The sequence below is a fragment of the Rhodamnia argentea genome, chromosome 2 (genome assembly GCF_020921035.1).
Source record: "Rhodamnia argentea isolate NSW1041297 chromosome 2, ASM2092103v1, whole genome shotgun sequence".
Lineage (NCBI taxonomy): Eukaryota > Viridiplantae > Streptophyta > Magnoliopsida > Myrtales > Myrtaceae > Rhodamnia > Rhodamnia argentea.
In genome coordinates, this window is record NC_063151.1 from 34,210,839 (window position 1) to 34,237,850 (window position 27,012).

Below are 27,012 nucleotides of genomic sequence, written 5' to 3' on the forward strand. Positions count from 1 at the left end.
GCGTTTACTTGAGTGCCATAACTTTCAAAACGTTCACTTAAGTGCCATAACTTTTAAAAATCGTTCACTTAAGTGCCATGTTGACATGGCAGCCGGAAAAGCTGATGTGGTAGCCGGAAAAGTTACTGTAGACGCCGGAAAAGTTATTGTAGCACTTCGGAAAAGTTACCGTAGACGCCAGAAAACCGACATGGCACGCCGGAAAAGTTACTGTAGCACTCAAGTGAACGATTTTGCTCCGACGTAGCACTTAAGTAAACGATTTTTTAAAAGTTATGGCACTTAAGTGAACGTTTTGAAAGTTATGGCACTTAAGTGAACGCCGTACACAAGTTATGGCACTTCTAGTGTACTTTTTCCAAATTAATGCGTGAAGTTAGTTTCCACCAATATCTGGCCCTAGTAGACATGATAGTTGAACTCAACTTTTGATCTTTTTGACAACAATTTCTGACAAATCACAATCACTATCTCTTCATTCTTTTATGCTTTTTATACTATTTGATAGGCATAATTCTACCATCTCCACCGGTTCTTTGCAATAAACTTTCAGTGGGAAATCTTTGATTTAACCTTTCACCCGTCTCAAATGCTCTACACCGGTATCCCGTGGTCCTGGTGACGGTATTCGCTTTGCTCTCACATAGCAACATTAGTACATTCCTCTTACTTTTGCCTTTTCATTTGCTTTTCCCGTTTTCTCTCACTTTTCATGTTTACATGGCAAGGGAATATGTCTTTGTTGCCAACTCAGATAACCTTGGGTGCTATTATTAACCTTACTATCCTTGCTCCGTTTGTATAGCTGAAAATGATGTTCACATGAAAGCCTTTGCGAATTTTCTGGTGCTTGACGCAAGGAAACAAACCGGTCAAAGAAACCGCTTTCAGTCAAATGAAAAAGAAGTACTTCAAGCACCAGGAGATTGAGATCGTGCGCGACCTCTCTGCTGTGGCCAACGAGACTGACCAGGTGCTTGACGATATGATCAAGACCATCTACAGCTCCAACAAGGCGATTGCCGCTCTAGGTCTCCTCCAGCTCGCCCTCAGTGCTTGAATCTCCTACTTCAGTCGCTCCTCCCCCATCTTCAAGGCCTCTCTCCTGTGCTGCGTCGCCTTCAGCTTCCCTTTCTCCCTCACCTTCAAGCTCCGCTAGTGCCAGAAACCCATCTACTTCTTTAAAATGCAGCAGCTCGGACGCCTTCAGATCCTTACTCTCTTGCTTCCGGTTGCCAAAGGTGGTGCCTCATTGCTTCGCTAATTTTCGGGTCTATACCAATAATTGGGCATGCTGAATATTAGTTCTCTATGACAACTCGTTTGCTCATCTTTCATGACATGGTGATCTCAAACTGCCTAAATATGCCTCTAGATCTAGTTCTATTTCATTCCATGTGAGAGATGTTACATTAAAGGTGAACGATCCATTGGATGATCCTGACTCTCGTTCTGATTATATCCGCTTATTCTTGTCAGGTGTCTACTGAAAAATTGATAACGCGGTTTCATATAAGGAAAATTAGGTAAGTCTAAACAAGCTTTTGCTGCAATATAAAGTAGCTTCAAAGCAAGGTGTTTCTACTGCCCAAAATGCGTTCAAATTGCTACTCGAAATGCATTTCGAATTGCTTGAGCAAAGTTCATCTTGAGGATCATGTTATCTTCAAATTGCTAACAACAGCATTCTTTCTGCTAAAGCCCAAAGGAATAGAAACACAAAAATGGAGAAGAAGATGAAGGAAAAAGCAAGATCTCCACATTTAATACTACACAGTTCTGCATGAAGGCAATCCAATATAAATACCAACTTAGATCATTCTGGACAGGCACTAGTATGTACTTACAACAAGTGTTGATGACACTGTGAAATGATATAATCTCATCTATCAGTACAAACCATTCAACACCAATAAAAGGATCATTCCGCCTAGTCAAATATAAGAAAAGATCATTCCGGGCCAGAGCACTTTAGAGCAACCTTAATTTTCTGAATGGTCGCACTAATGAGAGTGTTTACAGTCGCCACAGATTCCACGTTGAGCTGCTCTGGACCTGAGGGGCTCGAAACCAATGTCTGGAATGCCACGGTGAGAAGTGTACCTGCCGGCTTGCTGGGGCTTGTGCTGGTGGAAGGTCTTGATACCAGATTGGCCCTGCCATCGCTGGAGATGGTGAAGCCGGATGGAAGAATTCGTACTGTCGAAGTGTCCCCTCCGCTCAATGCGATGGTAACCGCTGTTGAATCGATTGGGGCATAAACCACCATGCACGTCAAAGGGTCTATGCTACTCTCTTGAAGCGTCAACAGGTTCTCGGCATGCAGAGAAGACTGTTCGACAAGAAATCAGTGTTAATCGAGTCCAAAAGCTTCTTACACGAATTAATCATTTTCATAAGAATGTGATCACCACATGCCGATGGTTATGTAAACTAGCATGTCATTCATGCAGCTAAATTTTCCTGTATTTAGCATGATGTTAGTCCGACACCACAACGGTAACCATATGTGTATGTCCAACAAATACAACAAGCGCACAAAAATTGATGAGGAAAGATGATAACTTCATTATTTCTTCAAAAAAAGGTTCGACAACTACATGTTCTAGAAACCATACATGTCTCATGTCTCATGTATTGTAGTGTGACCATCCTAGTTATTCTTGAAGATCTCAGGGTCTAGTTAACACGTATAAAGTATTTACAAATCCAGGTATGGAAGATTTCTAGGAAATCCTATGGACTGCTAAGAGACAAATAGCCTCCCAATGAAAGGCTGTTGTACCTCTCATAATGTCAGTGTCATTGAGTTCCTCCTCTAATCGTGTTTTGAGTAAATAGCATGCGGTGCAGTGAGAGTATCACCTGAATAATGGAGATTGCATTTCCCCGATGAGTGCCGCTCTGTATGCGTGCAATCTCTTGCACTGAATTTCCGTTGCAGAGTACATCCCACTGTCAAGGCATCAGAAATTAGAACACAAAAAAGTATTCCTTTCTTTCAGTAACGTGAATCTAAATGAACAATATCTTTATTAAATAGGAGTCGATGTTTTCCTGTGAAACCTGAACGCGTGTATTTTCGTCTCTGAAGAAATTGAAGACCACTTGGGGCACAAGAGGAAGCCAAAGGGTTGTGGCTGCACTAACAATTGTGCCGCTGGGCTGTCCTGGTTCTTCACTCTTTCGTACACAGACACGGACCCCGCTGTTGTTTACCTCAGACAGGTGAGGGAAATCCAATTTGCTGGACATGTTCAGGCCCGCACAGAAATTCTTCACCATCCTATGAGCAAGCTTCATCACATTTCTCCTACCTTCAGGAACAACAATGACCGGTGAACTTGTAATACCAGCTGTCATGGCATTATGGTTGTTAACCAAGGACATTAAATAGTAATGGATGGAGGTTGCACATAATTCATTCAAGTGAAAATATCACCTTCCATAGCGTTGTGTGTCGGCACATCATCCAGCATGGTGTAAGCGAATCTCTCGCACATTCTTTGGAGCGTAATTGCCCATCTTTCTGCGCCGTACATGTGACTACCACACACTAGATCCCTGAAAAGCTTGTGAGCTTGGTATTTGTCCTCCACTTCTACATGTTCCACCCAAGTTACCTGTCATAAATAGGTAGATCCTGAAGATCAAGTCGCTTATAACAGAAATACAGAATGTGGGGGTTAATTAATTGGGAAATGCCGGTAATTTTTTTCTTAACTCACGTCGGTACAGTTCCTTGCATTACAAGTAATGGTTCTTAGTTCGTTGGCCTGCTCAAGATACTGTACTTCAAGTTTGTTGTCTCTAAAAAGACAATTTGAGACTAGCTTGACTTTGTCTATATGAGCATTCTTCAAGACAGAAAAGCAACAAGCAGTAAGGAAGCAAGCATGTGCTTTGGATGGTGGTCACACCAGAAATATAGGAGCATTTTACCTTGGAGCAACCATTACCCATGTCCTGAATCAAGCAGCCAGAAGGAAGCCTCCGCGTATTGTAAGGGCTCGCATCATCTTTCATCTGATTGTAGGACACATCCACTATCACCCACTTGCCTGGCTCGATCTGTTGGCAACGGCGAAGAAAGTAGACGTCCCGAGCCGGCACCAGCGGAGAAAGTACGTGCATTTGTGAATGTATCTGCACGATGCCTCGATAAATAGATAAACAAGTGATTAATTTTCCTACAGGGAAATGACTCTTAGCTCATGCATAGATAAGCAGTTTTGTACCAGCTGCAAGTGAGTTCTGTGATTAACTTGCGTTTCCTCTTCAAGAACTTGGATAGAAGAAGCTTTGGTGACAATTGTGTGGAACATGTCAGCCCATTTGCTCTGCCAATGAAACCCTTTTAGTGAGACTAAGAATGATTCTGAAAATTCCGAGGTTGAGAATCCAAACATAGTATTAACCCAAAAAATAAATGAATGATACTACTTGTGTCACGGACCACGTCTTGGAATATGCTAACCAAGCTGCTCGGTTCCATAGTCACCAGAACTGATTCCTTAGATGTCTCCACACGAGCGCCAGAACCCCTGAAACGGTAGTTTCGAGAAAACATTTGCTCGTAGGTGTCATGATGGAGTAAGTATCTCCCGTCTAGAGGAGACTCTATCCACAACGGGTCCTTCATCCGCACAATCCTGATTAACTCTTCCATGGCATATGCAGTAATTTCCACTGTGTTGGCCATTTCTGTTCCTTGTATAACCTTTAATTGGCTCGAAGTCGCAGGGTTGGAGGGGGCCACATTTAAGTCAACATTGCGAACACTAACCCCGTGGTTGGGGACACTTCCGGTGGACACGTCCGCAGATCTAGGTCTAGGCATCAGCGATTCAATGTGCGATATCGGTTTCCCGATGTATTTGGCCAGAATGTTGGATATTTTTGCATGCTGCGTTACATTTCAGGATAGGACATCAATAAACACCGAAAATTTTCCGGACATAGACAACATTAGTTTAAACTAGGGATGAGCATGGTTCTACCTAGAACCAGAACCTATGGGAATTGGTCCGGTTCTAGGTTTCAAGGTATGTATGGTAGGTTCCAGGTTCGAAAAATTGAGGAACCTATTTCAAAGGGTAAGTTACAGGTTTCATTGCCTAGAACTTGAAACTTGAAACTTGGAACCTAGATCCTGAAATAAATTTTTATATTTATCTTGGTATATTTCTTCACACGATCCTATAATATTCTATGAAATCCGATTATAACTGTATGATTTGGAGTCAAACAATTTTTTAGGTTCTAGTAACTTGTTCCAATGGGTTGGCTTGTGGTTCTAAATGTAACTTGTATGAAACTTGAAACCGCTCACTTCTACTTTCTCTTAAAGGTTGTAGCATTCATTCTCATTTTATTTAACTAAAAATGAAAAACGAAAAGAAAAGAAATTTGCAGGTTCCCGAGTACCCTAGAACTAACCCTATAACTTGTGACATGGTATGTTTCGGTTTCCAAGATATGACGGGTACATTTCAACTTTCAAAAAATGAGAAATCTGTTTCGACGGGTAGGTTCTAGATTGTGAAACCTGTAAGGAACTTAGATAAGCTTACCCCTGATTTAAACACCAATCAGTGAAATAGAATGTAGGGTCAGTCAAAAATTAAAGAAGAAAGAGAAGGGACAAACTCGCCTCTGCTTTCAACTGCACATTTTCCATCTTGAGTTTCTCGAAATTACGCTGCCTCTCTTCCTCGCCCAAGGGCGGACCGCCACAAGCTGGGCAAATCACGCTCTTGAGTGCCTCCATGATTGCGAGGTTTTCGCAGTGTATCCTCTCGTTCTCAGCCCGTAGAGCTGTGTTATCCGCTCGTTCATTTTGAGTCTGAGAAATAGTAAAACGGAATGTTACATTGCAGTGTAGCCCTCTCGAATTTTGCTTCTTGAACAAGTCATCTGAAATGGGACAACGGGAAGCTACCTTCCTCTGAGTCCTCTTGTTCTGAAACCAGAACTTGATCTGTTTAGGGTCGAGCCCGAGCTCTCTGCTCAGTTGATGCCGTTGATTCTCGTCAGGGTGCGGGAAATCCTTGAAGAATCTGAGTGCATACAAGAGGTACAGCACTTATCATCAAGATCCCTGGGACAAATCTTCTCGATAAAGCATGCCAGGTGAACATTTGATAAGATTAAAAAAAAAAACCTCTTTTTTCCTTTTCACCTCTAAAGCTGCGACACGTACAGCGCAGAAGATCTATAATGAAAAGAAGAGGTCCATAAATGACTGTATAATCTGAAGATTCGTCATCCAGGACATATCCATCCGAAGGAATTTTAATCTGCAAGCATACTGTTCTTGGTTGCCAGTCTCGATGAACAAAGACAATCCTAGACCCGCAAAAGAATGAGAATCTCAAAGACCACATAACAGTTTTTTTCTTTTTCCTTTCTTCAAATTGGGCCATGGCGCCAAATGTCACATTCTTTTTTTTTCGGGGGGGATTAAATAAAATGTTTGCTCGTTTCTTACGTTTCTAGCCTCTGTGTCTGCTGTGTAGTGTGACGATGGTACGTTGTCTTCCCCTTCCCTTTCCTGGAGCACGAGCTTGGATTTGTACTCGGATGAGATCCTTGCCTATGCTCATGTTCCTCACCTGAACCTCCACTGCCTCCAGAATCAGCCATTCTCTTAGAATAACACCTCCACTGATTTCTCCAAAGTCCCCCAGTGAGTAACCCTGGGGATTTATACTGCGATGATGACTACGAATAAACAGAGCATAATCTGAAATCGTAATCCAGAAAACTCCAGTTGGTTTGATTCCCAATAAAGCGCATCCCCGAAATGAACACCCCAAAACAGGCAAGAGAGAAATCTGAATCTTGGTTTGCCAAGTTTGGAGCTTTTCAGACTTGGAAGTTTCGGATTCTGCGTGGACCAATCAGGTGCACCCTTTTGCAATGAGAAAGTAACTCCTATGTTCTTCATACAACATGTTATATTGACACGGTATCACTGAGTCAATCATGCTTCGTCCTTTTGTCGACATGATAGTCGCTAAATGTTTTCAGGGGAATGATTGCGTTGGTGATAACATGTCGGCACGCGAGAAGAGAAGAAACATGAGTTGCTGCCTTTTTTTGTCTTACGCTGCAACAGCCGAAAAAAAATGAGCCGATATCAGCGGAGATCACGGGGTGAGATTTGAGCTTGCATGCACTCAACAGAAAAGGAAAATATTAGAGAAACTTGACGTGGGTCTAAGCACACGTTTCCTACTTTTGAAGAAAGAAATCAGATCTTTTTTTGGTGTTTCCTATGTTTGAGTAATGCCTAGTTTGGTCTGAAGTCTAGGAGGAGACTGTAGAATCAGTCAGAATCAGAGGAAGCAAGTCCCGGGTTATAACAAACAAGAGTTGCTTAGTTAAACGACTATCTTGTTAAACTCACAAGGTTTCCCGTTTCAGGATTCCATTGGATAGAATTGTGACGGGATTTGCACTAATAAGCGCACTGCGAGAATGAACTTAATCGAGCAATACGGTATACATTTGGGTCCTCTAGGAAAATCGATGTGATCTATTTACAAATCGTAATAAAGAAGATGCAAATGATGCGCGCGTGCGTGTATATATATATCTCATCATCTCAATACTAAGTAGTATAAGTGAATCCGCATTCTTTTTCTCATTCAAATTTTGTATTAAAGGATCCTTAAATTTATATTGAATGGTTCCTGGTTATAGAGTTTTCCGACTTAATCCATTTGGCGGTGTAACGTTGTTCCAAAGATGCATGCATCCATGGTTTTCTTCTCTGTGGGTGATGCTAAACGGAGACTAGTCTGGTTTTCCTTATTTTCTTTGTATTTTTTCAGTAGGAATGGCAATCCTTGTCTTAATAGTTATGTTGCACTGGGCACGCCAGGAAAGGAATGAAATGAGGATTCCTATGAATTTCCGTGTTCAATTGCAGGAATGGAATGAAATATAGGATTCGTGTTTGGTTGACATAAAAAGAAAATGGAAAATTCTTCTTTGACAGTATTGTCATGAACTGTATAATCTCAACCTTAGACCCACATATCAAATATTTTACATAAAACACTCATTAATGGGAGATTGTATGGTCAAAATTAACCGACAATATCGTTAGACTGTTAGGCTAGCAGCTTCCAAAGAAAAGTATTATGAGATGATGAATCCAATGCAGTAATTGCATATTACCTTGCAAGAAATCGATCCACCACGTGTATTTTTTTGTGGGTCAAGTGAGCCAATGCAATAAATGCATCACACTCATTCGTCGGACGTTAATGAACTTTGCTCAGATTGCAAAATATAGTTCAGCAAAAATATCAACATGGATGGACTTATCTAGAACAAATCATCGGAGACATTAAATACAAGCGAAGCATTCCAATCTTAGTACAAAATGGCCCGAAATGTTAAAATGCAATGTGCGACTAAAATTTTCAGCATAAAAGGTGTTCGAACTATATTTAAGCCGACAAAAAAAATTATGTCAACAAGAAATGACAAGCTTGGAGTCTGTACATCGTAGTCAGGACAGGATGCAATAAAAATCTTGAAATGGCCAATCGAAAAGGAGTTTTTCATATACGGGATTCTTTGGTCAAGGATCATTTCAGACATTTGAAATGTGTTTGTGTATGTGTCTATCAATCGTGATGATTAATATCATCTCAATCATTAATTATGTTAATTCCTCTATGGTACCTCTTATAATCGATGGTGGGAATGGTGTTTGTGCAATACAATAACTTTTTGGATGAGGCGATCTCTACTCCTAAATTACTAACTCACTCCTTAGCTGATGTAAAGGGTGGTACCCTCATTTCTTATGTAGGAAAGGTTCAAGTCACATCATTTTCTTTGTTAGTTATTCCTGCGAGATAGCTTTCTGTTGTTCAAATTATCGCACGGGCTACAAAGTTCCCTAGGATACATTAAAAGCGCAATTTTTTCTGATGGTTAAAATAACAAGAGTCTTCTAAACAAGATGTACACACCTTATTCGAGTGGTGTTGAAATCTTTGAAAACGGCAAGCCCGAGTGTGACGCCTTGGAACTTTGACGTATGTGAGATAATTGGACTCAGTTTAAGTCCAACTGTGAATTCTAGTTTGTTGAATAAAATAGGATTTTGAGGATTTAAGTAACGATAATTGGATATTTTATAAAACGCCGGTCAGAATAGATTAAGTTTCGTTAGTTCATTTGCCGTGTTTTAGGATCGAAATCCGTGCGCCCGCCTAACTATGATTGGACCTGAGCTGTGAAAAGATCAAAATACCCTCCGTTCTGTTGATTGAGCCAAATATCTAACCAGCTCTAAAATATCAAATGATGGTTTTCCCCTTACATTCATGCACTTGAGACAAAAAAAAAATTCAAATCCAAGTGGATCCTACTTGTCTTGTCCTATCTCAACCAGCCATGTCTAATCCCCAACTCCCCTTGTCACGTCACCTTCTCTCCCCCTTTTCCATCCCACTCTCTCTCTCCTTCCCTCCTCCTTTCCTCCTTTGGTTGACCATCTACCCCTCCCCTCACCCACACAACATCGGCCGCTCACCTCCTTCGCCGCCTCTTCCGACCGTTCACCACCGCCTGCCCCCGTCGTCAGTGGCCTCACGCCGCCGCCGTCGCTACCAGTTCACCGTCCGACGCCGGTTGCGCACCGTCCAGCAACGCTGAACCGCGAGCAGCCCCCTCCCTCCATCTTTGCTTGCTGCTGCTGCTTCCTCCGCCCACCTCCGCTGTCCTGTGTCATCGTCGTCCGCCCCACCAGCCGTCGCTCTAGCTCAGCCGTATCGCCCGCCGACCGTGTCGTAGCCCCGCGAACCTCATCCCTTGCTCGGCCGCCCTCCATCGCACTCCCTCTCAGCCCGACAGCCTCCGCCGTCGTCCTTGCCGCTAGCCCCGACCCGAGTCCCTCTCCTCAGCCCCGTGCCATCGCCCTCCGCAAAGTAGCTGCCGCCGAGGACCCTCAGCCGCTGCCTTGTGTCTCGAGCCCCATGCCGCCTTGCACCCGCTGAGACCGGAGACCTCCATCGACCGCCGCGAGCCGCCTTCTGTTGCCGAGTTGTCCGAGACCTCGTGAGCTGCTGGGAATGAGTGTCGTGGACAGTCGGCGCCACCCGTGCCGAGTCATCTTCACCGTCATTAGTACAAGTTAGTCTCTAACTCTCGGTTAGGGCGCTAATTGTGCTGAGTGGTAGTCAATTAGTATAATTAGTATCATAGGACATTTAGATACATTAATTATGGTCGGTTTAGTTAGAGACGTAATTTAAAGTAAATGGCCACAATTACATAAGTCAGATTGATTAGCTAGGTGAATTGTGGCTAGTTGGTGATTGGACTAGATTGATTGATTGGTTGCATTTGATCGATTGCGGGTGAGCGATAGGTCAGAACCAAGTGGACGATCAATTGCCTGTTGGATTGGAATTATGTTAGTTCAATTTTATGAATCTGCATCGGTATTTATCGTTTGATTAATGGAACGCGTTTGGCTAATCGTGCCGATCGATTGCTTGTCCGGGTGCCTTGGATTGTCTACTGAGTGTTATGGGTGAAAGTTGTGGGTGCCATTCCCCCCGATTTTAAATACAAAGTCTTATGGATAAACTATGCATTCATGTGACCATGTATGGATCAAATTATATGTTTTAGCATAAAAATAGCCCGATGTCAAGTCTTTGTGCATGTCTGCATTAGCATTCGACTAAATTGCAAGAGTTAAGAATGGATTGGTTGTTGTTGGATGTACTTGAGTGGTCACGTAATGGATATCTCTAACAGGATTATACCGTGTCGATCGGGAATACACGACTTGTCGGATGCACGACAATCCGTGTCGTCGGGTTGAACGGATGTCGATTGCAGCTTATGATGGACCGACGCTCCTTACGGGAATGCCTGCTATGTTGTGCTGTATCGATTTGGAATCACTAGAGGGTGTCATTTGGGCCCGTGGGCCAGGAACCGGCCCGTTGACCGGGCCCACGGTTCCAACCCGGAATCGGCCCGGAATCGGCGGTTCCGGGCTGGTTCGGAACCGTTAAATTTAAAAAAAAAAAAGTGGGGCCTGGGGGCGGAGAGCCGTTGGGCTCTCGCCCCTAGGCCCCCTACCCCCTCCCTCTTTGGGCCGTTGCTTCTAAAAAAAAAAAAATAATTAAAAATAATTCTTGCCTATAAATACATATGCTCCCCCTTTCATTTTTGTCACAAATTCTCCGAACAATCTCTCGAATTCTCTCCGAAATCCTCTCAAATTCTCCCAATTCTCTCAATCCCGACTCAATTCTCTCAATTGGATTTTCGATCAATTCTCTCAAAAATGGCAAGTGGAAGCAGAAATCTCGACAAGGGCAAGATGACTATGGGAGATTCCGAGTATCCCATTCCTGAATATGATCCTCGTGAGTATGCAAGTTGGGAAGACGACGACGATAATATCAACTATGTTCCGATTCTGAACGTCGAGCACATCCCAACACAAGAAAGTCTTCATCCTCCCACTGGTGTCGAAGAAACGTCAACGACAAATGAGCCGGAACGGAAGGGCCGAGATAATACATCGGACTTGTGGCTACACTTCGACAAGGTACGTGATGAAGTCGAAGGTAAGTATAATATAAAATGTAAATATTGTTCGTAAACATATAAATTTACAAAAGGAGACGGCTACGGAACATTCCGTCGGCATTTGACGAAAAAACATCCAACGCAAGCGGGGATCGACAATACGCAACAACAAATTTCCGGGTACGCCACTTCTAATCCTCATCCTATATTTCGTTTCTTTGAAGCACTTTATAAACAAACATTAGGTGAATATGTTGCCCTTGATCATGCTCCGTTTAATACTGGTGAAATTTTAATATAAAATATTTGATAAATACTACATTGGTTCCGCAAGCGCCAACTATTCCAAAAAATACTCTTAAACGCGAAGTTTTTCAACTTTATAAAAAAGGGAAAAAATCTTTAGCAAATTTTTTTGCGGAATTCAATGGACGAGTGCATATAGGTAGCGATATTTGGAGTGATCCTTGGCAAATTCATTATTATATGGGTGTCACGTGTCATTGGATATGTGACGATTGGATGATTCAAAAAAGACTTATTGCATTCCGAGTTTTTGATGAAAGACATTCGGCTCATAATATTTATAGAATAATTAGGCAAGTTTTAGAAGAATATAATTTAATAAATAAAGTATTTTCAATTGGTTTTGATAATGCCGCCGCAAATACCGCTTCTATTCCCGAATTAGAAAATATTTGCAAACTCACTTTTGGCGGACAATTTTTTCACATTAGATGTGCTTGTCATGTTTTAAATTTATGTGTACAAGATGGGTTACGAACTCTTGACACTTCTCTCGCCCCAATAAAAAGTGCAATTAAATTTTTATGGAGTCGTCCCCATTGTATGAAATCATGGGGAAAATTTTGTGAACAAAATGGGAGAATGGCAAGAAGATTTCCAAAAGATATTCCGACTCGTTAGAATTCTACGTACGAGTTGTTTCGGCAAACTTTTGAATATAAAGATTTATTATGTATGTTTATTTCACAAAATATTCCCGAAATTACTTTACTTCCTCAACATTGAGACGTTTGCAAGAAAATTTTAGATATTTTGAAAATTTTTAATGATGCTACTAAGACTTTGTCTGGTATTTATTATCATACAACGCATTTATTTTTAATAGAGTGTGTTAATATTGGTAGTGTTTTTAGTGAATATGAAAATGATACCGAGTTAGGTCGAACTATTTTAGTAATGCGAGAAAAATGGTTGCATTATTATTTGCAAATTCCTCTTGTCTATTTAGTTGGTATTGTTTTTGATCCACGTATTAAATTAGACGGTTTACAAGATTATTTAAATGTGTATTATCACGATTGTTTACATTTGGAAGATTCAATAGATATTTCAAATATATTAGGAGATGTTAAAGAATCTATAGTAGCATTATATGGAGAATTTTGTAGTAGATATGGTTTAAGTGATTACGGATCTTTACAATCTCTTGCTTCACGTAGCGAAGGTGGTAGTTCACTTAGTAAAGGGTATAATACGCTTAAGAGTAGGCAAAAAAAAATAAAAAGGGGCAACAGGTAGTATTTCTGAATTAGAAAAATATTTAACCACTCAATTTGAGTTTCGTGATGTAGAACATAGTACAGATTTCGAAATCCTGAAGTGGTGGAAGAGTGACCAAATCGATTATCCAGTTCTCGCCCTCATCGCTCGTCAAATATTAGCAACCCCTTCTTCAATGGTTGCAGTTGAACAAGCATTTAGTGCTGGAAGATTAATTTTGGACTCTCGCCGTTCAAGATTAAGCCCGGACTCTGTGGAAGCTCAAGTTTGTGTCGGCGATTGGACGAGGGCGAAATATTGACACCAAGAGTTAGATCGTGAACACGAATTTTTTAGCGATGATGTTGGAGATACCACCGCCACGGGTACCGCAACGGGTAGCGACGATTGATGATAAGGTAAGTTGGGGTTCTCAAAGGTAAAAGAACTACATGGACTTTGATTCTTCTATCCCCAAGAAGATATGTAGGCGCTTAATGATAATTCATTAAGTTCAAGCCCATTCCTTCTTTTTTTTTTTTCCCCATATATTATTACAATATACAATTTAATTGTATTTTATAATTTATAATTTATTATGTTTATTTTATTATTTATTATTTTAAAAATTATTATTAAAAAAGGAATCGGAATGAACCGGAACCGGCCCGGAACCGGAACCGGAAGTATACATGGCCGGTTCCTAAACCGGAACCGGCGGTTCCACCGAACCGGCCACTGCTAGGAATCACACTAGCATAGTAGTCGTTGTCGTCGAAGTAATGGAACGATGCTTGGTCCCGCTGGTAGAGCACCAATTGTCTAGTGTGCTAGGCACTAATTATCTAGTGTGCCGAGCTAAATGGCCCCATCTGTTAATAACCGGACTACGTGTGGTGTCCCGTGTATGCAAGTTGATGTGATGCATTATCAGTTGATTGTGGTTGTGGCTGTTGAGTCGAGTCGAGTCGACCATTGCATTATGCATTGTTGAAAATCGGTAAGATTGCATGTGGTTGATGTATATATGGTGCTTTTGTGGTTGCTTGGTAGAATGCTTTGAGCGAATCAACGCTCTAGCCGGGCTTAGGCGTTCACTCACCGAGATTATTCTCACCCCGTCGTTTAACCTTTCGGGTCCCAAGTGATGGAGCTACCTGTCCGATTCGGCGATCCAACCGACTAGTCCTTTTACATTATCCACCATGAGGAAGTGCCCTCGAGGCCGGTCTAGGAGCAACACGTCACCAAGATCCGGGTGGACGAAGGGTTGCCACATCTAGTGTTGCACATCTTCAAAACCTGGTTCGTGCGTGATGGAGGTGTGCTCCAAGGCCTGCTACGGGGATTTGGGGATCGCCTAACCCACGCCCTTACGTCCCCTCTTGGGATCCTGTGGACTTAGATATGCCGGATGGGGAGGTAGTGGACCTCGAGTTTGACATGAAGTCAGAGCCCTCTTCTAGTCGGGGCTCTAGGGCTTAAGCGCGTGGCAGTCCCTTTTTGGAGCCTTGTTGATGCCAAGGCGAGGGTGATGTGAGATTTTGAGAGTATATGAGAGTTTAACTTTACCATACCCGTGTATCTTTTTGAGATCATAGAGAGCAGCTCCGAAGTATGGGGTTATGTATGTTAGTTGGTAGCTCTGTAAGGTTAAGGATCATATATTCTTATTTTGGAAATGAAATATCTTTTACCCGATTGACTATTGTGTTTATTTCCTATATTGCTATCCTTGCATGTTTGATTGGTTGGGAGAGTTCATGTTTCTGCATGCGTAGTAAGTTTATAGGTCGATAGTGTGCCCGAGACTCTATCCCTTGTGAGCTACGGGTAATTTGGTAGGGATGTTGTGAGCTTGAGAGTCGGGGCATGACACCGGGTGTTCTATTAACCGGTTTGAAGTGGACCGGCTCGAACACACGGATTAAAGCCAAGGTTGTAGGTGGCCTTTAACTCGTTCTTAACATAGCTAGTAGAAGAGGTGCAAAACCTGGCTCAAGGCAATGTTAGCCTTGTTTTCGTTTTGTCTTTCCAAAATTACGTCACTCCCTCTATCCAAATGGTGCGGAAATCTCCGAGAATATTTTACTACGAAATGCAAAGTAGACCTTCTCGCACAGGTGGGTCGGGTCGGGCTTGTCATTGGCCCTAATTTTATTACTCATGCTTGACTATTACGAAGTCAAGTCCATATCAAATTAAGTTTGGGTCAAACTAAGTTTTGCATATAAGGGTATTTCCTAAATGAAAAAGCCACATTTATTTAAAATTTGTCTACGAGATCAAAGTCCAGATAGAATTAAGTTTGGCTATTATTGATTCTTGAATATGTCCCCCTGATTTAAAGGATCACCCTCAGTTTGACACATCACTTGGTAAATCGATTTTGTCTAATAGTTTTAGTAAGTTTTGCATTACTCCTTCCTAAGTCTCAACAAACTAACATTTCCCAGCAAATCTGAAAGTGGAACCATATTTGATTTTGACATTTCAGAGATTCCGTCCGTGGATATTTTTCAGGTTAATTCGATGCCATGATATTTTTGTATTATCCCTTGGATATCTTCAACTTCTTAAATTCCCTCGGAACTGACTTTATTAATCCTAGCTTTCATAACACTGGATAGACATGTGTTACTTTATTAATCCTAGCTTTTCATAACACTGGATGGACATGGGTTTGGTAGTAATGCGATCCTCTGAAATAAAGAAACTTACATTGTGCTAAAAGGAAAACTTTTACATCTTGCTCATAATTTTTGTTTCAATTGTAAATAGAATATGTTGTTTCACAGAAAAATCACAGCCGTGATCATAAGCTGGATTTACACTAAATCTGGAAGTCCGGAAAAGGGATTCATGACTGATATACTTCTGTCACTTGCAGTTCTTGAAGATTACACAGGTCCCTAATGAACATGAGAGTGAGACTTTCTCCCCTTTTTCCTATATTTCCATGATCTGAAGCATGAATTGGCCCTTTTGGAATGTGTACATCTACTACGATTCCACTGCATTTTTTTTTCTTGACCTCTTGTTGAGATTACGTGGGAATTATCGGAGTCATAGTAGTGCTTAAGCTAAATAACACCCATGGAAATAGATAACCTTGTTCTAGTGACAATGATTTCTTGTTCGGTACACTAGTTCCATCTGTGCTACCTCTAAAATGCCAATGAGAAGGCCGACAACATACGTTGCTGCCATACTCGAATGTTGTCAAGGACTCTTGCTTATCGGCATCTTCAAGGTAGCCATTGACCTTATCTTGAGATCATGGCATTTATCCTAGTGGATGTTTTACTGGCTCTTATGATGACTTTCTCTCTTTCTGAGCCAAGAAACTATAAATTAGAGATCAACATCACTTGAATGTGATATAGTTTTAAGCACACGCATATTTCAATTTATAAGCAGTGTCAAATCAACAAACGATATACGATGTCACAGTTTACTGTTGTTTAAGTTTATACAAACAGAGTTTTGAGTTTTTTTCCTCAACTCATTCTCAAGTTCGATGTTGACATGTTATGTTTCATTTGCCTGATGCATGTCAATGAGTTCAAATCAATTGAGAAGTTCAAGCTTTTCAATACAAACAATTTGTAAGTCATGCTATCTTTTGTGTATTCTGCGGAAAGCGCTGACATGAAACACATAGGTGGGTAAACTTGAAGGCAATTAAAAGGCTTTTGGAAGCTGAAGCTCTTAGGATGGAGGAAGGTACATAGTTGCCTGTATTGATTGGGGATAGTTTTTTCATGTTTCTACAATGTCAGGGAGGGGATGCAATTAAGGTTCTTCAGCTAGAAACTGTTTGCAGCAATCAAGGTATTATTTTGCCTGACTTCTCATCAAAAAAGTCTGTCGAAATTTTATTTGTTGAGTTTGTGTGTCTCTTCTTCCATCGATTCTTTGATAATGCTATTGGCATCGATGTACCTCGGTCGAGGTTCCTCCCAGTGAAAGCGACTTCATATTTGCTTCTCACTTAGGTTAGTGTTTTCACGCCCATGTCTTACGAAGGATAGACCGGAACATATGGATGGTAAAATTTTGGTTAAATATAAAGCGTAAGCACTTCAATTTTCATGATCATGATGATGTCTTCTTTGAATTTATGGGATCATTTTTGCATCAATAGTCATTTAATGAAAGAAGCTATTGTCACGGGCCAATGCTTGGGATCAAGACTCGGGTTCTAGGGAAAGAAGAATTGGGAGAGGTTGTAGAGAGAGAAGCGCCGGGGGAGAATGTGTTTATGTTGCAAATATTGAGTGATTTATAAATGAGGAGAGACCTCTCCTATTTATACAAGAGGCCTTCCAATGACTACCGTTGATTTCCCCTTGATCGAACGATTAAGATCCACTCTCCCCAACTACCGTCTACCCTATTAATTACAAGGCTGCCATGTACCTTCATTAAGTACATGAAATATCTTGGGTATACAATTACCATATCGTCCTAGTTCTAGGATGCTCAAGAAAACCTTTGAGTGTGCCAAAAATTGGTAAAGCAACAAGGCACCACCTAAAAAGCATAATGCTTAAAATACAACGTCTGATACACTAAATTAATTTGTGAAATGACAGGACAAGCTCTACACAAGCGAATCGTGTTCTCATTATGTACTTGCCTCAATTACTTGTTAAACTAATTTGGCACACTAGTATTTGAAACTCTAAATGCGTGTTTGGACAAATGGGTATCCGTTGCACTTGTAATACCGTTTGTAGTTTGTATGAACGTTGTGGAGGTATGGTAACCTTTGGCATGAGTAACTCTTTATTTGATTTGTTTTTCTATGTTTTGAAGAAAACGCTGTTGAAATGTCTGATAAAAGTACCAGAATGTGTGACATAAGGAGACCGAACCGCAGGGTTTGGCATTCAACTATACTTGTACGGAAGAAAGAGCACACGGTTAGAAAACTCTGTTGGTTTGAAGGAAGTCACTGGTTTTAGCAGCATTTCTCGCTCTCTTTTCGAACAAGCAAAATTTTAAAATTCTTGCATTCACAATGGAGTCGTTTGCTCATCTTTCTTGGCATAGTGATCTCAAACTGTCTAGATATGCCTCTCGATCTTGTTCTCTTTCATTCGATGTGAGAGATGATACATTGAGGGTGAGCGATCCAGTGGATGCTCCTGATTCTATACTTTACTTTCTGATGGTTATATTCGTTTATTCTTGTTAGGTCTCTACCAAATAATTGATAATGCGGTTTCATATAAGGAAAATTAGGTAGGTCTAAATAAGCTTTTGCTGCAAAACAAAGTAGCTCCAAAGCAAATGTTTCTGCTACTCAAAATGCGTTCAAATTGCTACTCGAAATGCATTTCGAATTGCTTGAGCAAAGTTCATCTTGAGGAACATGTTATCTTCAAATTGCTAACAACGTACAGCATTCTTTCTGCTAAAGCCCAAAGGAATAGAAGCACAAAAATGGAGATGAAGATGAAGGAAACAGCAAGATCTCCACATTTAATACTACACAGTTCTGCACGAAGTCAATCCAATATAAATACCAACTTAGATCATTCTGGACAGGCACTAGTATGTACTCACAACAAGTATTGATGACGCTGTGAAATGATATAATCTCATCTATCGGTACAAACCATTCAGCACAAATAAAAGGATCATTCCGCCTAGTCAAATATAAGAAAAGATCATTCCGGGGCAGAGCAATTTAGAGCAGCCTTAATTTTCTGAACGGTCGCACTAATAAGAGTGTTTACGGTCGCCACGGATTCCACATTGAGCTGCTCCAGACCTGAGGGGGTGGAAACCAATATCTGGAATGCCACGGTGAGTAGTGTACCTGCCGCCGCTGCCGGCTTGCTGGGGCTTGTGCTGGTGGAAGGTCTTGATCCCGGATTGGGCCTGCCATCGCTGGAGATGGTGAATCCAGATGGAAGAATTTGAACTGTCGAAGTGTCCCCTCCGCTTAACGCGATGGCAATCGCTGTTGAATCGATTGGGGCATAAACCACCATGCACGTCAAAGGGTCTATGCTACTCTCTTGAAGCAACAACAGGTTCTCGGCATGCAGAGAAGACTGTTCGACAAGAAATCAGTGTTAATCGAGTCCAAAAGCTTCTTACTCGAATTAATCATTTTCATAAAGATGTGATCACCATTTACCGATGGATATGTAAGCTAGTATGTCATCAATGCAGCTAAATTTTCCCGTATTTAGCATGATGTTACTCCGACACCATAATGGTAAACAATGTGTATGTCCAACATAATATGACAAGCGCACGAAAATTGATGCGGGAAGATGATAACTTCATTACTTCTTCATAAAAAGGTTCGACAACTACATGTTCTAGAAACCATAAATGTCTCATGCATTTATGTGCAACCATCCTAGTTATTTTTGAAGATCTCAGGGTCTAGTTAACACGTATAAAGTATTTACAAATCCAGGTATGGAAGATTTCTAGGAAAACCTGTGGACTGCTAAGAGACAAATAGCCTCCCAATGAAAGGCTGCTGTACCTCTCATAATGTCAGTGTCATTGAGTTACTCCTCTAATCGTGTTTTGAGTAAATAGCATGCGGCGCAGTGAGAGTATCACCTGAATAATGGAGATTGCGTTTCCCCGATGAGTGCCGCTCTGTATGCGTGCAATCTCTTGCACTGAATTTCCGTTGCAGAGTACATCCCACTGTCAAGGCATCAGAAATTAGAAGACAAAAAAGTATTCCTTTCTTTCAGTAACGTGAATCTTACATGAACAATATCTTTATTAAATAGGAGTCGATGTTTTCCTGGCAAACCTGAACTCGTGTATTTTCGTCTCTGAAGTAATTGAAGACCACTTGAGGCACAAGAGGAAGCCAAAGGGTTGTGGCCGCACTAACAATCGTGCCGCTGGGCTGTCCCGGTTCTTCACTCTTTCGTACACAGACACGAACCCCACTGTTGTTTACCTCAGACAGGTGAGGGAAATCCAATTTGCCAGACATGCTCAGGCTCGCACAGAAATTCTTCACCATCCTGTGAGCCAGCTTCATCACATTTCTCCTACCTTCAGGAACAACAATGACCGGTGAACTAGTAATACCAGCTGTCATGGGAAAATGATTGTTAACCAAGTACTTTAAATAGTAATGGACGGAGGTTGCACAGATTTCATTCAAGTGAAAATGTTACCTTCAACAGCATCATGGGTCAGCGCATCATCCAGCATGGTGTAAGCGAATCTCTCGCACATTCTTTGGAGCGTAATTGCCCATCTTTCTGCACCGTACGTGAGACTGCCACACACTAGATCCCTGAAAAGCTTATGAGCTTGGTTTTTGTCTTCCACTTCTACATGTTCCACCCAAGTGACCTGTCATAATAGGTAGATCCTGAAGACCAAGTCGCTTATAATGGAAATGTAGAACATGGAGGTTAATTAATTGGGAAATGTCGGTAATTTTTTTCTTAAGTCACCTCGGTACGTTCCTTGAATTACAAGTAGTGGTTCTTAGTTCGTTGGCCTGCTCAAGATACTGTACTTCAAGTTTGTTGTCTCTAAAAAGACAATTTGAGACTAGCTAGACTTTGTCTAATGAGCATTCTTCAAGACAGAAAAGCAACAAGCAGTAAGGAAGCAAGCATGTGCTTTGGATGGTGGTCACACCAGAAATATCGAAGCATTTTACCTTGGAGCAACCATCACGCATGGCCTGAATCACGCAGCCAGAAGGAAGCCTCCACGTATTGTAAGGGCTCGCATCATCTTTCATGTGATTGTAGGACACATCCACTATCACCCACTTGCCTAGCTCAATCTGTTGGCAACGGCGAAGAAAGTAGACGTCCCGAGCCGGCACTAGCGGAGAAAGTACGTGCATTTGTGCATGTATCTGCACGATGCCTCGATAAATAGATAAACAAGTGAATAATTTCCCTGTGGGAAAATGACTCTAGCTAATGCATGGATAAGCAGTTTTGTACCAGCTGCAAGTGAGTTCTGTGATTAACTTGCGTTTCTTCTTCAAGAACTGGAATAGAAGAAGCTTTTGTGACAATTGTGTGGAACATATCAGCCCATTTGCTCTGCCAATGAAACCCTTTTAGTGAGACTAAGGATGATTCTAACATTTCCGAGGTTGAGAATGCAGACTCAGTATTAACCCAAAAATAAATGAATGATACTACTTATGTCACGGACCACGTCTAGGAATATGCTAACCAAGCTACTCGGTTCCATCGTCACAAGAACTGATTCCTTGGATGTCTCCAGACGAGCCCCAAAGCCCCTGAAACGGTAGTTTCGAGAAAACATCTGCTCGTAGGTATCATGATGGAGTATGTATCTCCCGTCTAGAGGAGACTCTATCCACAACTGGTCTTTCATCCGCACAACCTTGATCAACTCATCCATGGCATGTGCAGTAATTTCCACTGTGTTGGCCATTTCTGTCCCTGGTATAACCTTTAACGGGCTAGAAGATGCAGTGTTGATGGGGGACACTTGGAAATCAACATTGCGAACACTAACCCGGTGGCTGGGGACACTTGCCGTGGACACTTCCGCAGAGGATCTAGGGCCAGGCAGCAGCGACTCAATGTGCGAGAATGGTTTCCCGATATATTTGGCGAGAATGTTGGATGCTTTTGCATGCTGCGTTACATTTCCCGATAGGACATCAACAAAAACCAAAACTTCTCCGAACACAGACAATGCTAGTTTAAGCAACAATCATTGAAATAGAATGTAGTGTCAGTAAAAAATTAAAGAAGAAAGAGAAGGGACAAACTCACCTCTTCTTTCAACTGCACATTTTCCATCTTGAGTTTCTCCAAATTACACTGCCTCTCTTCCTCACCCAAGGGTGGACCGCCACAGGCTGGGCAAATCACGCTCTTGAGCGCCTCCATGATCGCGAGGTTTTCGCAGTGTATCCTCTCATTCTCAGCCCGAAGAGCTGTGTTATCTGATCGTTCATTTTGAGTCTGAGAAATAGTAAAACGGAATGTCACATACCTGTGTAGCACTCTCGAATTTCGCTTCTTGAACCAGTAATTTGAAATGGGACAATGGGAAGTTACCTTTCTCTGAGTCCTCTTGTTCTGAAACCAGAACTTGATCTGTTGAGGGTCGAGCCCAAGTTCTCTGCTAAGTTGACGCCGTTGATTCTCGTCAGGGTGCGGGAAATCCTTGAAAAATCTGAGTGCATACAAGAGGCACAGCACTTATCATCACGATCACGGAAAAATCTTGTTGAGGAGACATTTCTTTGTAATAATTCTAGTCTCTTAAAAAGGCATGCCGGGTGAACATTTGATAAGATCAAAAGATCACTCTTTTTCCTTTTCACCTCTAAAGCTTTGACGTTCACAGTGCAGAAGAACTGAAATTAAAATAAAAAGTCCATAATTACAGTTGAATCTGAAGATCCATCATCCAGGACATATCCATCAGTTGAAGGAATTTTAAAATGCATGCATACTGCTGTAGGTTGCAAATCTTGTTGAACAAAGACAATCCTAGACCAGAAAAAAAATGAGAATCTCGAAGAACATATAACCCCGATGGTCACGAGAAGAACCCGAAATGCGATACGCCTTGACATGCCAAATTCATGCCACAAAAATTACATATGACAAGCAAGAAGCAGTTTTTTTTCCCTTTGTTCAATTTGGGTCGGTCACAGAGCACCAAATGAAACATTCTTCCTTTTTTTTTTTTTTTACTTCTTTCTGGGGGATCAAATAAAATGTTTGCTCGTTTCTTACGCTTCTAGCCTCTGTGTCTGGTGTGGAGTGTGACGATGGTACGTCTTCGTCTTCCCCTTCCCTTTCCTTGAGCTTGAGCTTGGATTCGGACTCGGACTCGGATGAGATCCTAGCCTATGCTCATGTTCCTCACCTGAACCGCCACTACCTCCAGAATCAGCCATTCTCTCAGAGTAACGTTCCTGCTGATTTCTCCAAAGTCCCCCAGAAAAATGAAGTTGAGCAACATACACACGCCTAGGACCTGAAATATATATTGTGATGATGACTAGGAATAAACTGAGCACAATTTGAAATCATAATTCAGAAAACTCCATTTGGTTCGATTCCCAATAAAGCGCACCCCCGAAAGGAACACCTCAAAAAGAAACTCTCATTAAAAGAGCGAAATCCGAATCTGGGTTTGCCTAATTTGGAGCTTTTCAAACTTGGAAGTTTCGGATTCTGCATGGACCAATCAGGTGCAACTCTTACAATGAGAAAGTAATTCATGCGTTATCGATGTCGTGTGTCATGTTGACGTGATATCACAGAATCAAGCAAGTTCTACACTTTTGTGGACATAATAGTCACTAAATGTTTTCTAGTTGAATGATTGGATCGGTGGTATCATGTCGGCATGCAAAAATAGAAAAAAACATGAGATTTGCTCTTGCATGCACTCGATAGAAAAGGAAAATGTTAGAAAAACTTGACGTGGGTCTACGCACACATTTCCTATTTTTGAAGAAAGAATTAGATCTTTTTCAGTATTTCCTATATTTGAGCAATGCTTAGTTTGGTCTGAAGTCTAGGAGGAGACTGTAGAATCAGTCAGATTTAGGGGAAGCAAGTCCCAGATAATAACTCACAAGATTTGGCGGGAGAAACTGGTGGTGCTATACAACTTTTGTCAAAGCATTCCATTTTCATGCCGCTTCACAAGCATGAAATCATTGGGGGTTTTGTTCAAGAAAAAAAACGCTAATTGAATCGCTAACAAAGGGTGAGCATTATTCGAGGGTAGAACTTGAAATCGGTTCCAAGTTTTAGGATTTGCAGGGTAGATTTCGAGTTCCAAAAATTAGAGAATTTTTCCGAGAGAAGGTTCCAGGTTCCAAGTAGGTGGAACATGTAACAAGTTTTTGTATTTTTCTTAGTATATGTCTTCACGCGATCTTGCGATATTCCATCACATGTGATCACAATGTGTAATCTAGAAATATTAGTGTGAGTTTCCATTATCGGCAATATATATGACTGAGATTTTTACTTTGTTAATTTTTTATATTTGTGTTTAAATATGATTTTTATGGTCAATTGATTGTAGCGGCAAGTGGTCAAAAAAATTGTCAAAAAAGTTCCAAACCTATTGTATTTTTGCCAATTCAGTCCTAAACCCTTTTTTTTATTGCCAATTCAGTCCTAAACCTTTTACATTTGTGTCAATTTAGTCCATTCGGCAAATTTTGACCGATTTCTTTCTGTTTAAAATACTATAAGATAGTCTCTTCTTCCTCATAACTCTTGTAATAACTTATCAAATTTTTTGTGCCTCCTATCTCGAAAGCTCACTTTCATGGTGAATTGTTTTGTTTTTTTTTATTTAATTTGATTAGTATAAACAAGATATCAAGTCTCTTCATTTATTATATCAAAGAATTCGTGTTTTTTCCTTGTTACTACCGAGTTGCTTTTACATAGAACAAGTAAGACATTATCGGAGTATCTAAAAATACACTAAAAACAAAGACGTGAACAAGTTACGCACGTTGAGGCATCTTGATATCTTCCTGAAAACACCTCATGAATGATATTGACTTTTGTCAATTCAAAATGAATGAAAGGTAGCATTGAAAAAAAAATTATTTTTACAAAGCTTTAGTTCAATTAAATTTCATCTTCCAAAGTTTCACCTTGGGGAAACTGACTGTGAAAACAAAACATCTCTAAAGAGGGTTTTCATCATTTATCCGATGATCCATTATATGTATATGTATGGAAGATGAATGATAAGAAATAACTAGATTTAAATGTATTAAATATAAAAGTATACGAAACACGTGACTGTGTAAAAAATTTATGGGAAAATTTCAAAAAAGGGTCCGACGTGTCTTCATTTTCTTAATAATGACTTGAAGTTGATCTTGTTTCAAATAAAGGCTTGAAGTGCTGTTATTGTCTCAAATAAGGGCCTAAAATGGATATTGTTTTAAATAAGAGCCTGAAGTGACTTTATCAATCTAAAAAAGGGCTTGACTCACCGGTACTATGGGCATTTTGGTCATTTAAATTATTTATTTATTTTTTACTTTTTATATTTTCCAACAAAAATAAAAAAACAAAAGTATAAACAAAGAGATACATGCGCAAGGGCAGCCTCCTCCCGCCCGTGGCCTCGCCCCCATAGCCGGCGGGGTCGCCAACCCTCAAGTATAAAAAAAGAGATACATACGGGAGGGGGCTACCTTCCCACTTGTGGCGGTTGCCCCACAGTCACCGGAGTTGCCGACCCTCAAGTATGAAAAAAGAGATACATGTGGGAGGGGGCTACCTTCCCACTTGTGGCGACCGCCCCACGATCGGCGGAGTCACCGGCACCTCGGCGAAGGTCGGCCGCTTGTATCTCTTGTTTTTTTACTTTTAATTTTTATTTTGGTTTTTAATATAATCTAACTAAAAAATATATTTTGACAAAAATGCCCTTGATTGGTTGGAATATATGGCCAGTCAACCGACGAGGTTAGGCCTTTATCCGAAACATGCATGGCAACTTCAGGCCCTTATTTGAGATAAAGAGAGCACTTCGGGCCTTTATTTGAAATAATGACCATTTTAGGCCATTATTTAAGAAAATGAGGGTATTTGGGGCCCTTATTTGAATTTTTTTAAATTTATTTACCTTAAAATATTTCTAGATTGTAATTAATAATTAGTGTGTATTTTTTTCGCGAAGAATAAATGGTTTGAAATATCTTTTTCTAAAAATGATAGTTTATATCGCTTACAAAAAAGAATAAGTGGAAAATATTTCCATCGTCCACAAAAATATTTAGATGTAAATTATTGTCTATAATAAAAATATTTTTCATTGAATAATTATTTCAAGAGACATAAGCGGTTATTTTTAGGAAAATATTTTTCAAATCATTCATTTTCCTCAAAATAAATGGAGCTTTAATTCATTAATTACTCGACAAATTAGAAAAGAACTAGGTTTCTTGGAAATTTTTTTCTTTGAAAAAGCTGATTTCTCTAGAAGTAGAATCTAAAAATGTAAACACAAGCACAATACATTTAATATACATGGGCTATCAACAACAAACAAAAACAATACATGTGGTATTCTTATTTATGGCAACTAAATCTTACATAAAACTATAAATCTGAAAACAAAAGAAAGAAAGTAAATAATTTGAGGGCCACCACTTTAAATTGAGATGGAATGCCCAAGGACAATTTTTTTCTTTCTAGTAAAACTGAAGTGAAATTAGTTAGAAAGTAGAAATAGCATTGCCCTATTTTGTCAAATGAGTTGAGACTTGAGACTAGTGAGAGATGGACTTGGAGAGGCCTTGATGGGTGGTAGCTAGGGATGAGCACGGTTTGAGAGGGTGGTTCCTACCCTAGAATCTGAAACCGCCCACTAAGGACCGGTTTCGAAAAATTGAAATCGAGAACCACCCGTTAATTTCATTGATTCACCTAGGAATCGAACGAGGGTGGGTTCATGGAACCGGTCCCACCAAGCAAATGAAAGCGACAAAGTGCAAGAAAGGGAGGTGGTGAACTGTCGGAGGTGAGGCCATGAGTTAATAGGAGTCAAGGCCGTGAGTCGAGAGACAGAGATTGAGAGATCAAGGTGAGACCGAGACATTGAAAGTCTAAGATGAGAGAGAGTAGAGACCGAGATGAGACCGAGAGTTTGAGATAAGATGAGCGAATTCTAAATTTTGGATTTAAGATTTTTTATTTTTTGGATGTTATGAATTACCTAATATCTATTTTATATTACCAATCCGATCGGAGTGGACGACGGGCGGTTCCACATTTGAAACCGGGAATCGAATTGATATCCTTAGGAACCACCGATTATGAGCCGGTCTGATCCGGTTCTGGGTGGTTTCCAATTCCTTTGCACAACCCTAGTGGTGGCTTGTTGGTTCAATTTGTAGAAGCTCATGGGTCATCTTCGTATAAA

At 40.7% G+C, this 27,012-nt stretch overlaps 2 protein-coding genes across 2 annotated transcripts; both read right to left on the reverse strand.

Moving 5' to 3' along the window:
* Nucleotides 1–1,951: 1,951 nt before the first annotated feature.
* LOC115737434 (homeobox-leucine zipper protein ROC8-like) lies at nucleotides 1,952–9,856 on the reverse strand. Its single transcript, XM_048273544.1, has 11 exons — nucleotides 9,677–9,856; nucleotides 6,491–6,723; nucleotides 5,942–6,059; nucleotides 5,654–5,845; nucleotides 4,457–4,906; nucleotides 4,239–4,340; nucleotides 3,943–4,146; nucleotides 3,440–3,623; nucleotides 3,067–3,338; nucleotides 2,866–2,955; nucleotides 1,952–2,332 (listed from the first exon to the last, which is right to left on the reverse strand). Exons 1-11 carry the CDS (start codon nucleotides 9,854–9,856, stop codon nucleotides 1,952–1,954), a joined length of 2,406 nt encoding a protein of 801 aa, XP_048129501.1.
* Nucleotides 9,857–18,715: 8,859 nt separating this feature from the next.
* On the reverse strand, nucleotides 18,716–22,996 carry LOC115737453 (homeobox-leucine zipper protein ROC8-like). Its single transcript, XM_030669572.2, has 10 exons — nucleotides 22,833–22,996; nucleotides 22,146–22,263; nucleotides 21,858–22,049; nucleotides 21,265–21,717; nucleotides 21,048–21,149; nucleotides 20,753–20,956; nucleotides 20,256–20,436; nucleotides 19,880–20,169; nucleotides 19,678–19,767; nucleotides 18,716–19,151 (listed from the first exon to the last, which is right to left on the reverse strand). The coding sequence occupies exons 1-10, from the start codon at nucleotides 22,994–22,996 to the stop codon at nucleotides 18,762–18,764; spliced, it is 2,184 nt and encodes a 727-aa protein (XP_030525432.1). The 3' UTR covers nucleotides 18,716–18,761.
* Between the last annotated feature and the right edge of the window lie 4,016 nt (nucleotides 22,997–27,012).